Source organism: Epinephelus fuscoguttatus, linkage group LG19, assembly GCF_011397635.1.
Source record: "Epinephelus fuscoguttatus linkage group LG19, E.fuscoguttatus.final_Chr_v1".
In the NCBI taxonomy this organism is placed as follows: Eukaryota; Metazoa; Chordata; class Actinopteri; order Perciformes; family Serranidae; genus Epinephelus; species Epinephelus fuscoguttatus.
Genome location: NC_064770.1, coordinates 33,636,567 through 33,649,712, shown reverse-complemented (window position 1 = coordinate 33,649,712; position 13,146 = coordinate 33,636,567). Strand labels below are relative to the sequence as shown.

At 37.0% G+C, this 13,146-nt stretch overlaps 2 protein-coding genes and 1 long non-coding RNA gene across 16 annotated transcripts in view; 1 reads left to right on the top strand and 2 right to left on the bottom strand.

The window, feature by feature from the left end:
* LOC125879940 (uncharacterized) overlaps positions 1-13,146 on the top strand; it is a 105,873-nt gene that overhangs the window by 59,561 nt on the left and 33,166 nt on the right. The gene's annotated exons all lie outside the window — the stretch shown is intronic.
* LOC125879893 (interferon-induced very large GTPase 1-like) overlaps positions 1-13,146 on the bottom strand; it is an 83,197-nt gene that overhangs the window by 40,772 nt on the left and 29,279 nt on the right. The window lies entirely within an intron of this gene.
* The window catches only part of LOC125879887 (interferon-induced very large GTPase 1-like), an 82,540-nt gene that overhangs the window by 55,750 nt on the left and 13,644 nt on the right, over positions 1-13,146 (bottom strand). For 2 of the 13 annotated variants that reach the window (XM_049562006.1, XM_049562008.1), the window contains exons 1-6: positions 5,179-5,995; positions 4,314-4,348; positions 3,818-3,926; positions 3,551-3,682; positions 3,272-3,312; positions 1,696-1,804 (exon numbers count right to left, since the gene is read on the bottom strand). In XM_049562006.1, coding sequence (XP_049417963.1) covers positions 1,696-1,804; positions 3,272-3,312; positions 3,551-3,682; positions 3,818-3,926; positions 4,314-4,348; positions 5,179-5,620 — 868 coding nt within the window. In that variant the 5' untranslated portion in view covers positions 5,621-5,995. The other 11 variants (XM_049562015.1, XM_049562009.1, XM_049562019.1 and 8 more) reach the window with 11 other exon arrangements.

The window sequence follows — 13,146 nt, the reverse complement described above, 5'->3', positions numbered from 1 at the left end:
GCAGTGATATACTGACATTTGAACATCCATTGGATGCACATGAGTCTGTTTTGATTGATCAAAGTCTGCAGTGGTGCTATAAAAATCACTTAAGTCATCATCGTCTGTGTCAACAGTGTCAAACTCTACAACAGGCTTTGAATGGGTCACCTCATCACTATCCTGTCTTACAGGAATATATCTGGCTCTGTAGTCTAACATCATCAACCTCTGAAGAAAAGTATGAGCGAGTTCTTTCTCAGATGTTTCATGGTCCTGTTTCACAGGTGGACCTACTTTAAGAAAATGTGCTGGTGACAACTTCTGTTGATGTTTATCTTGAAGGTGAAGTCTGCCAAGCAGTGTTTCGGTTTCTCTTTGATATTGTTCCTTCCTGTTGATCTCTTCAGAACTCTTCAGTGACTGCTGTAAATAAGTAAATAAATATGTCCTGTATTTAGAAAATTGTAATGCCATATGAGATATAAATTAGATTGTCCTGAACATGTAAAGAATTAAATATGGACTTTTTTTTTTTTTTTTTTTTTTTACCTTATTCTTGTTTCCACTCATATCCATATCTAAGGGACCTGCAGAAGAATAATTACATGAAGGTCAGCATTATACTTTTATACCGATGCGCGCGCGCGCACACACGCACAAACACACACACACACACACATATATATAAAAATATAAAATGCTAATTGTAATCTGTATTGAATATTAAAATTTAATGAGCTGTATTTCTGACCTTTGCATGTCATTATAGAATTCATGAAAATGTTACCTTTCTCAGTGGTTACAGGCTTGATTTCACATTCTCCTACTGATGTGTGGTCATGATTCTTTGAGTGTTTATCATCACCAAGTTCTTTCATTGGATCACACTAAGGAAACAAGTGATTTTATTAAACATCAGTTAACCAAATGAAAACCACTGAAAATAAGAACAAGCACAGCTAAACTCAAGCAGGTTTATATTTTAGTGAGAAGAAAGTAAACTTTTCTGCAAGCATTTCAACTCATCTATGTGTCCAAACAGGAGGTTCATGGATTCAAACTCTTATCTAAACGTAAAAGGTCTCCAGCTTAAACTTAACCTAGGTAGTATTAAAAGAGTAACACTGGTTTGTAGCAATTACTACTGAGGACCAAAAAAAATCTCACCTTTACCTCTGTTTTAGCTGCACTCTCCTCCTGCTCCACTACTGCAGAGTAATGTGACAACAAGCAGATTGTATGATCAAACAAAAGAAATTGTTTCGGTCGTTTGACCATTCCAGGTTAATAAGATTTATTTGCAAAGTTTGTTTGCATCTTTGAAAAGTGCATTCTTAAAATGATGTATGTCCTCTACACCAAATATACATATTGTTATTTGATCATAATTAAGCAGATTTTGTAAAAATGAAATAAAAAAAAAGGAAGAAAATTCAGTAAGTCCTACCTTCTTTGGTCTCTGCTGAAACAGTCTGAGATGATGGACTTGTGTCCTTCACTGCATCACTCTCCTTCATAGAATGCTCAGTCATGTTACTGCTGCTTTCATTGGTGACCTCTTTAACTTCATCAGTCTCTCCTGTTGAAGGGTCGAAGCCAAAAAATATTACAAATTAATAAGTTCCCTACTTTATTTATACCAATAAAATTGAAATATCATTTTACAGTTGAAATCTATGTTGCCATACAATGAAAGTTTTCTTTAAAATGCACCTTTCTTGTTGTCTGCAGATGATATTACAGGAGTGGTTTCAGATTCTCCTCCCACTCTTGTGCTGTCATCGTCCTTGTCTGAGTGTTTAGCACCACTCACTGAATCACACTAAGAAAATAGGTGATTTTAGAAAACCTTTAGCTTATCTGGTCATGAACCATTGAGATGAAGAATGTGAAGGTCAACCACACACTGTGGTAGTCCAATTCAGAGTACAACAAAACAAAAAAAAGTAAGGGTAGATAATATACACAACTAGATGCAAACATGTTTGTGTTTTAGTGAGTAGATATTAAACTTCTCTGCAAAAGTGTTACCAATTCATCCAAGTGTCCAACCAGGAGGTTCAAATCAAATCAAAAATCAAATCAAGTTTATTTATATAGCACATTTATAAACAACTACAGTTGACCAAAGTGCTGTACAAAATAAAAGAATGACACACAAATACATAGCAATATAAAATGCACACAAAGATGCAACAGAATAAAACTGGTAACAACAATTACAAATGTGAAACAACCAAAGGCCATTGACAACATGTATGTTTTCAGATTTGTCTGAAAAGTGTCAATGGAGGGGGAGCATTTGATTGAGAGTGGAAGGCTATTTCAGAGCTTTGCAAAGGCACGATCTACCTTACCCACCAGCCTCGATGGCAGGACAGTTATAGAGACAATGTTCGGAGGACCACATGAGAATGGGTGTAATTCGGGACCGGGGGGGTGCTTGACTGTCATGACATGTCAGCTTCATTAAAAGCATAGCTGCAAATTAAAGCAACAATAGATGTAAAAGCACAGAGACAATACATCTGTGATCAGTTCCCAAATTTAATTTTAACAATTTTTTCAATCTTTTCCTTCTCCAATTTCTCATTTTATTTTATGGAAGTGATCAGTGTGAGTGCACTTGTCCTTTAAACTCAATAAAAAATAAGTTTGTAGAACAGTTTTGAACAGTTACAACAAGAGGCTGCACTGCAACGTGCAAATCACTCCAAGTGGTTGCCTGCGCTTTCCCTGTCCTCGCGGCTGCAGCTTGCGCTCTCTTCATCTACTTCATCGCCACTGCTGTATACAATTTAAAAACTACAACACCCATAATTCATGTAGGAACTGCTGCAGCCAATGTGCAGTCGGTGGGAGCTGCAGGACGACTCAACCATCATGATCAGTTTTTAATGTTTTATCAGGCAATAACTACTCCAGACTCTGCTCCAGTGTCATTTTTGGGACAATTAGGGCAGATTAGGGATTCAGGACAACTGCTTAGATTTCGGGACTGTTCTGAATTTTTTGGGACGTCTGGTCAGCCTATTTGCACCTAATATAAGCCAATAAATTGACCAAACACAGAGGAAAAGGATTGGATTTAGGAGGCAGAGTGGTATGAGTACATGGAATTAAACTCTGTTCCAAGTCTGAACTAAAAAGGCCAAAAGCTCTAATCTTACGCTGAAGGTTCAGGTGTTAGTGCTGAACTCTGACTTACCTTAAGAAAAAAAACATAGTTAGCATTGAAATAAGAAATTCTTCTGCATGACCATGACAACTGAGGGCCAAAGAATCTCACCTTCATCTCTGATTTAGTTGTACTCTCCTCCTGCTGCAATACTGCAAGATAATGAAACAACAAGCAGATTGCATGATCAAACATAAAAGAAATTGTTTCGGTCATTTGACCATTCCAGGTAATAAGATTTATTTGCAAAGGTTGTTTGAATATTTAAAAAGTGTATTGTTTAACATGATGTATGTCCTCTACACTAAATATGCATATGTTTTATTTTAATCATAATTAAACAGATTTTGCTAAAATGAAATAAAAGAAAGAAAATTCAGTAATTCTTACCTTCTTTGGTCTCTGCTGAAACAGTCTGAGATGATGGACTTGTGTCCTTCACTGCATCACTCTCCTCCATAGAACGTTCAGTCATGTTACTGCTGCTTTCATTGTTGACCTCTTTAACTTCATCAGTCTCTCCTGTTGAAGGGTCAAAGCCAACAAATAATATAAATTAATAAGTTCCCTACTTTATTTATACCAATAAAATTGAAATATCATTTTACATTTTGAAATCTATGTTGCCGTACAATGAAAGTTTTCTTTAAAATGCACCTTTCTTGTTGTTTGCAGATGATATTACAGGAGTGGTTTCAGAGTCTCCTCCCACTCTTGTGCTGTCATCGTCCTTGTCTGAGTGTTTAGCACCACTCACTGGATCACACTAAGAAAACAGGTGATTATAGAAAACCTTTAGCTTATCTGGTTATGACCATTGAGATGAAGAATGTGAAGATCAATAACGCATAGTGGTATACCAATTACCAATTCACAGTACCCCCCCCCCCCCCCCCCCCCCCTTCCCTTCATGCACAAAGTAAATGCAAGAGCTTTGTATTTTTGTGTTTATTTTTGTGTGTTGTCAACTTATTCATTTTCAAACCAGGAGCTTAATTGGATCAAACTCACTAAAAAGGCATAAAGCTCTGATCTTCAGCTAAAGGTTCGGGTGTTAGTGCTGAAAAGTTGACATAATTTCAGAAACTATAGGTAGCATTTAACAAAGATGTGCTTGTATTTCTCAATAACCACTAAGGTTCAAAGATCTCACCTTTATCTCTGTGTTAGCTGCAGTCTCCTCCTCGTCTGTAGCAGCATAATGTGACAACAAGCAGATTGCACATTCAACAAAAAAGAAAGAGTTTTGGTGAGTTTACCATTCCAGGTAACCGTTCCAGACAAAAGTTCATTACTACATCACTCTTCTCCGTGGACTGCTCACTCATGTTACTGCTGCTTTCATTGTTGACTTCTCTAACTTCATCAGATTGAAATACTCAAGTAGAGTACAAGTACCTCAAAATTTTACTCAAGAACAGTACTTGAGCAAATAAACTTTCCACCACTTACTGGCTGATTGTAAGTTTTTGAGGATACATTTTGACTAAGTTAAAGGCTACAGCTACAGCTTTGACTTATCAGTTATTTAGACCTGCAATAATTGATTTATTTGGCCACTTGGGGGCAGTGGAAACAAGTTGTGAATACAATACTGACTTATATAGCTATATTTTGGTCTCTGCCAGCTCCAGGGGGAAATATTTGACTCTACAACTGCTAAATGCTCCATGAAGTGTACCAGCTAGTCACTAAATATGTCTCTCTGCTGTTTGGTGATGAATAGGTGGTATACAGTGGGTTCTTAGAACTCTTTTGCTGAACAAGCAGGGAAACAGAACAAAACTAAATTTACAGACCAGACAGCTAAACTATGACCTGAAACTCACCATAAAGCTTCGTAAATAATTTCTCTAACCGTGATAATTCTTTGTAGGTTCACCACTACGAGAAACCCCTGTTTACACTGCAAAATTGTTTTTACATTGACGTTACATTGTTATTGCAAAATACTGATTCTAAGTGCTTCAACTTTTGTCCACTTTATGAAGCACTGAATGCCAACATTAAAATGTCACCTATTTGATTTTGCTGAAACACGGAGGTGTTGATCCTTCCTTCTGTTTGGGATTTGTGGTCCAGGGGTTCGTTCTGCTCTTTATCTTCATCACACAGACCACTGTAGCAGTGGTACTCATTTTCAGAGACCATGATGTCTATTTTTTTCAGCAGAGCTATTATCTCTTTTACATCTGTCATACTTCTTGTACATGTGTGGTATCTTTTTTCAACAAAACTGCTGTTGGCTTTCAGATCTTTCAATGCACGTTCACATTTTTCGTCTGACTCGTGAGTCACAACTGTGATTAAATAAGCAAGTGATCGTTTCCCGAAAGCCTTTTCTAACCACTGCACTCCTGAACTGTAATGGCTTGTATGCAGACCATTTGGTAACAGTAAGAGAAAGGCGTGAATTCCCTGATTTAATGGGAATTTGTCAATGTTTTGTTGCCCAAGCATGTTAATGACAGAAATGTGCCGACCACACAGATCATACAGTTTGTGTGAAAACAGACTTGTATGCCAGTCATGGTCAAGCAAGATGTTTTTTGATCCAATCTCAGTGGAGTTTGTATCACCAATTAACACCAGTGTGAGTTCAGGTATCACTGAAACAAAGATAAACAGAGAATAACATCATTATGCAACAATGCAGTAATCACTGAACCAGCATTGTCAAAGTTTTACAGTGTTGGCAGAGATGTGATGAGGAATCAAGGTTATAAACTAATTCTTACATTCACACGATTAGTTGGATTTTAACAATTTGTCATTGTCTTCTGAACTCACCTGAAATAAAATCTACAACGTTAATAAATGAACAGCACAATCAATGCCTGTTTAAAATATTACCTTTCTCATCAAAAAATTGAACAGACTTGATTTCAGACTGTCTTCCTGTGCTTTCATCGTTCTTCTCTGAGTGTTGAGCTTCACCAGGTTCATTCACTGGATCACACTGAGAAAATATGTGATTTTATTCAACAATTGCTTCTCCAAGTTAGAATCACTGAGATTATGATGCTTTCTTTTTAACTGGGAACCCAAAATCAAGAAAAAAGAATCAAGATAAATATGACAGTCTAATATGAATAAAATACAGTGTTACAATAGTACTATAACATATAAATTAAGAGTGAATCAAAATATACACTAGCAAATGCAAGTCAGAATTGTGTTAAAGTGAAAAGGGAAAAAACACTCTAAAAGGGTTCTCAGCTTAGTCATTTAATATCAAACCTGGAGGGTCATGAATGTGAATGTGTGTTTTACCATCGATTTCGAATTGTATAAAGAAATTCACAACTTAATGCCAAAACTGTGACACAACTTCAGAAAAAAGGGTAATGTTAAAAATAAATAAAAGCAGCTGTAAATGTACCTGGGCTTTGGCTGCACCCTCATCCGTCTCATAGACTGCAGGGGCATGGAGGAAAAAGCAGAATGCATGGAATCAGCATAAAAAATTGTGTTTGGTTTTGGACCTATAATTATTGTTGCAGAGTACAGTAACTACTTACATCTAATAGCGTCTTTATATATTATTAGTAGAAAGCTAATATCATTAATTCTGTTGCTTTTCATCTTTTTGCTGTGTAGGAATGCCTTCTTTTGGCCTATGTTTGGGCGACAACGGTCATCAAAGATGTCGGGACAAATTTCAGTGCAACTATGCACTTGACTTTACTAACTTTAAAACATTTCTTAGAAAAGTTATCAAATTTTGTAAGTTACATTACTTTAATGAAGCAATTATAAAAATAGCTACATTACTTATTACATTTTAAACAGGGTAACGAGAAATTTGACACCTAATACATTTCAAAAGTATCCATCCCAACGCTGCCTATAGTGCTATTTATCAATCTAGATTGTTTCGGTGTGAGTTACTGAGTGTTGGAGATATCGGCTGTCGAGTTGTCTGTCCTCTCTCCAATACAATGGAACAAGATGGCACTTAGCTTGAGTGGGAAAAAAAAGAAAAACAGCAATGCCTTTTCCAGAAATCATGACCCAGGTAGTCAAGATAATCCATAGTTTCATGTGGGAACTATTTTCTTTGGCCCAAACTCCACCCGCCAACAGTATCACCGCACAGATGAAAGCAAAAGAGGCTCGCGTTGATGACAGCGCGAGATGTTAACATTATTGGCAGCTGAGCTGTTACATTAGCTAGCTCAGTGGAGCTGAGTGAGCTAGCAGTAGATGCACGCTTCCCTCCGCACAGTGATTCAGTTTGCAGACCAGGTCCTGGCTGCTGGAAAGAGACATTGCTGTTGAGTTTGCCATCGAGTTCCATTATGTTGGAGAGAAGCTGATACAGCTGATATCTCTGCAACTCACACCACAACAATTTTTATTTATAGCACTACAGGTAAGAACAACAATATGTATTTATAATAGGGGGTGACCTGTCCCTTTAAAAATTCTTAAGTGTTTGAACCTCAACTGACATATAAATGTAATATTATAATAGAATCATTTCTTGTGTAAATATATTACCTTTCTCATTGGCTGCAGATGGTACAGACTTGGTTTCAAGCTCTCCTCCTCCTCCAGCTGTTGTGTTATCATCGTTGTCTTCCTCCATCGTATCTGCTCTTCGTCTTTTCGGAGTCAAACCGTATGACAAAGCTATTCACAAATACAGCAATAAATGATCACTGCAAAAAAGCATTACCTCTCAAGCTGATAATGCAAATTATATGATAAAATAAACAAAAGCACTACATCTTACACATAAAACAATTTGGGGAACATCCTCATGATTTTACCGAAGGTGAAATGTTGCAGACATTGCAATTTTACTGTGTTATTCAGGATGAACCAAGCAAAATCATACTTCCATCTGAAACATGCACAGTACATTTGGTTTTTTGTTGTTGCATAAAATACAAGAGAAGATTATATAAATTCGTGTTTTTATGTAATTTTATGATGTGCAAACATGGAAAATGTTTAAAATGGCCCTTAGTGGTAATGGTTAGGGTTAGGTGCTAGAGAATGCACCAGGTCAATGAGGGTCCTCATAAGCATACAAAGAAAGGTGTGTGTGTGTGTGTGTGTGTGTGTGTGTGTGTGTGTGTGTGTGTGTGTGTGTGTCAAAAGAAAAATTGTCTGCCCCTCAAGTCAGAGCAGGAAAAACTTATAGAGAAAATTCACAACATCAAAGTGAAGTTCAAGTTCTATTATAAAACTAAACATACTCAGATCTGAAAGCTTGTACACAAAAATGGTGTAAAATTAAAACTCACCACTTGTTCTGCGTCTCTTTAGCTCTGCCTGGTCTGAGTACATATGGCTGCCTTGTCAGAAATCCTTTTTGTCCCCACCCCACATGGAGAGATCAGACGCCTGGAGCTTTTTAAGTCTGCCCCTCACAAACCCCTCCCACCTGCTCTTAACAAATCTGATGTGATGTGACAGGTTTAAGGAGCTGAGAAGCTCTGCAGGCACATTACTTGTAAATCAGTAATGACAAAAGTGAAAGTGAAGGGACGACAGCTAAATCAGTAATAACAGAACTAAAAGTGAAAGGAAGAGAGCTCTTTTTCCCAGAAATCTCATGATCTAGAGGATTAAATAATGATGAGGCTAAAAGGTCATGATACTCAAACACTGCCAAGTACATACTGCTGTCAACACTGAACATTTGTTACTTGCAAAGCAACAGCTGCTACAAGAGGTCATGTTTATTTACGAAGCAGTATCTATGAGGAGATCCACTAATATTGAACACATCTAAGAAGAGGTTAGTCCAAAGGAGATAGGCCTTCATGATATCAAGTCACTAACTTATTACTTTCAAATGAAGACAACTTGTAATATGTAATGCATTACATTTTGAAAGTAATTGCCCAACACTGATCCTGGCAAGTACAGAAAGACAAATGTGTCTGTGTATGAGAGTGAGCACAAGTCAGAGCAGCAAAGACATGAATGAGACAAGACTTCAGTACTGAAACAAAGCTTAGCAGCGGAAGTCCTAATTTCATGCTTCCTCTATTTATTTACATTCTTTCTCAATCTTCCCTTTCCTGCTTCCAAATCAATGAGTTAACTGAGGGCGTTCACTCGTTCACTTGAACCAATCAGATTTTGCCACAACCTCTGTGAGCCATCTGGTTGCTGTCAAACCTTAAAACTGTTTATTTCCCTGCTGCTGTGAGCTGTTGTTTCCTTGTCAGATCGATGCAACCCTCCTCCACCCCTTTCACCTCCAGGTTTCATCACAACCAGCACCCATGGGTCCTTCCACTGAACTCATCAGAGGTCTTGCTCCACATCACATCAGTCCTTATCTTTAGCCATCACTCTTCACCCCACCAGCACCACCATTACCACTGTCTCCACACTTCACCTCTGCCCCTCACAAACCCCTCCCACCTGCTCTTAATAAATCTGATATGGTGTGATAGGTTTAAGCAGCTGAGAAACTCTGCTTGTGTACTCGTAAATCAGTGATGACAAACGAGAAAGGGAGATAAGACAGCTAAATCAGTAATATCAACTGAAAGTGAAAGTAAGAGAGCTCTACTTCCCAGAAACCTTGTGACTTAGCGGAAAACAAGGACGAGGCTAAAAGGTCACACTACTCAAACACTGCCAAGCACATACTGCTGTCGTGTAACTCTGGTAGCTACAGCCACTACAATAGTCCATATTTAGAAAGCATTAAGTAGACACTGATCCATAACACATATAAGAAGAGGTTAGTCCGAAAAACAACAGAGGCATTGATTCAGTCTCATGCTTTCAGTTTTAATTCAAACTGCTCCTGATGATAGTTTTTAATTAAAACCAAAAGCTTGAGACTGGATCAATTTGTCCTTTTTGGAGTGACCTTACTGTTAAATAACCAAGTGCTCTGATAGTGCAGTACCAAGTAGTGTAAGGGTGATGATTCAGGGCCTCTAAACCTTTCCCCAAATATTTCTGTTATTTGCGTTGCTGCTGCAGATTGGATTTCAGACTCTCCTCCTCCTGCTGCTGTGTTGTCATAGCTGTCTGGGACATTTAAAGGAGTGGAGGGGCAAAGAAAAGCTCTGACAAATCATGCAATGCCAATGACAGACAATGGTATTCTGTATGTATGCTTATGTAGGAATACTTTATGTTGAGTAGCATAGGCATTTCTAGCTGAAGCACCCCTAAATAGAATCCCAGCACCCCTAAAATTTGAGAGATTTTTTTAAAAAAAATTTTTTTACTGTATGTCCTTTTTTAACAAGCTAGAAAAGTGTCAAAACCATACAGTACTTGGTTGAAACGTAATATTTTAACAATAAAAATACAGCCACCACCCCCATACTAGACTCTATAATGATTTTTTTTTCTTTCTTTGTTTACAGAGGACAGCTCTATCTCTTGATATTCTGCATAAATGTTTTAAATTAGCAACAACAAAATTAAAAGTGAAAATAATAGAGCTCTTTTTCCTTTTTTCCTTATCCGCTGTAAGGGTCCAAAGGACAGAGGGATGCCGTATGCTGTAAAGCCCTCTGAGGCAAATTGTTATTTGTGATATTGGGCTTTATAAATAAAATTGATTGATTGATTTTCCCCCTTGCTTGCTTATAAAACCGGCAAGTATGTTACAGGAGATCCACTGATATTTAACACATACAAGAATTTATTAGTCCAAAACAGCCTCCCAAAGCCTACAGAGGCAATTGCAAGCACTGCAGTGCAGACTAAAAATGGGCAATTTGCAATCATAACTATTTCATGAATGTTCCTCATCTGTTCTAAATGATGAGTGAAAGTACAGCTGATTCATTTATAGAGTTTAAACAATTCATCACACGTAAATGTGTGACACATCATTGGTAGATCTGCCTTACCTGTTACAAATGATCTGCATATGTTTACAAGTCATTTCCAAAGCTTTCTACAACCCCATAATTTAAAGTGTGGACTGTTCATTATGTACCACTGTCTCTCATGGCATTTGTAATGGGCCTTACCTGTTATGAGGGGAATTTAAATGCATACTCTTTTACTAATCATGTGCAAAGCTCTAGAACTGTTAATACAAGTTATGAAACCATTTTCTGTAGCTGGTTTTGTGAAAAAGATGTTAAAAGCTGTGGTAGTGATAACTAAAAGCAAAACACATTTTGTACTTTCTCCATTTTCTTTTGTCACTCTTAAAGCTCCTCTTATATATCAGTATACCATCTGAACTTTATAATATGTGAGTGTTGTTGATACAGTCTGATATCTGCTGCCCCCCAAGTGGCCAAAGAGTCAGTTCTTTAAGGTTTCAAACCTGCTGAGTCTACAACCTTTTAGTATACTCAAAGGCCTTCGCAGTCTGAACATCGTTTGAATTGAGATGGTTACATACTATCTGAGAGAATGGCAGCTTATTATACTAAAAGAGCCTTTCATTTGTCAACATGCTCACCACAGGGCTCACTGCGCAAAAAGTGACACAACAACCACATTTCATCAAGACCTTTTTTTATTGTCCAGTAGACACTCTGCTGAGTAAATAACACAGTGTCAGCCTGTGATTGGCTATCAACAGTCATGCAGTAAACCACAAACAAGTTTATTTGGAAACAATCCACACATATTTTTGTAGGCTTTTATTTTCTTCTTCAATGCTTCTTTTTCCCTGTCCCTCTAAACGCTTTCCACCTAAGTACCCTTCAAAGTAAAAGCCTTCAATACCTTTGAGGCAGATTTTGTACTGGGCTGAATAAAGGTTAATTCTTACCAACACTGTCATCCAAAATATGTTGTAGAAGTTTTGAAGTTCTTTATTTGATTGATAAAAATCTTCAGCCATAATGCATAATGGTACTTAATTTGACCATCTGTGCATTTTCTTCACACCAGTGAGTTGATCCGTACACATGCCGAGTTGATATAGTCAGATCATTTGCATCAAGCAAATCTTCAAAGCTCATTTTCTGGATGATTCAAATCAATTATATGATGTCAGCAAGATTTTTATTCAGTTCAATTTATGTTTCATGTAAGCAGCCAGACCACACACACTGTTTACAGTAAAGGCAGTATTGACACAGCATGTAAATATAGCCAGATTAAACAAACTGAATGCAACAACTTCATAATTTTATTTAAAAAAAAAAAAAAGACATACTTGACCCCTCCCTTAGTAAACCACACCAACCAATGATTTCTTTCTCTCTTTTTGTGTGTTTGTTTAAACCTGCTGTATTATTATTTCTTTTTTCATTTCTGTCTTATTGTCTAATAGTTATTTGAACAATAACCTGCATATTCCCTTTAAAGAGGAACTATACCCATTTACAAAATTCATACATGTCATTCATAAGATCTGAAACAGTCCAAAAGATTTAAGTACAAGAACAACTCTCTCACAAATTCAAATACTACAATGCTAAAACTCAAATTCATGATGTCATAGTGTTTAAAGTCTGGAGCTGCTCCATAGACAATGCATAGGGAAAGATGTTATGACACTAAGCACCCAGGGGAATGTTCTGAGTACATGGGTACATTTTCTGTTTCAGAACTGAGGACGCTACTATAGAGTAAAGCTCATTAGGATATAAAAATAAAAACAATCATTCTGTGTGTCCACAAAATCAGGCTCATATTTATTGTGTATGGAGCAGCTCTAGACTTTATACTGATGACATCACAGGTTTGAGACTAACTTCTCTGGTTTCTGGTCTTAAGATTGAAGATTGAACTGTCTTAGGCCATGGAAATAACATATTGGAATTATCTATCTAGGTGTTGTTCCTCTTTATTTTACAGTAATACACCAAGCTGTTTTCTTTTCGCGTTGTTTTTCATTTTGCTCACAGTATGTTGTAGAATAATGTGATTATGTTGATTTATATCAATAGTTTTGACCACAACACCATTTGCTGATCTTTACATTTACTTTACAAAGAGAGAATTGGAGAATAATAAAATAACATATTCAACCTTTCTAAACCTGTTGTAGTACATTTAGATGTTCTTTTCTTTTTTACAATAGA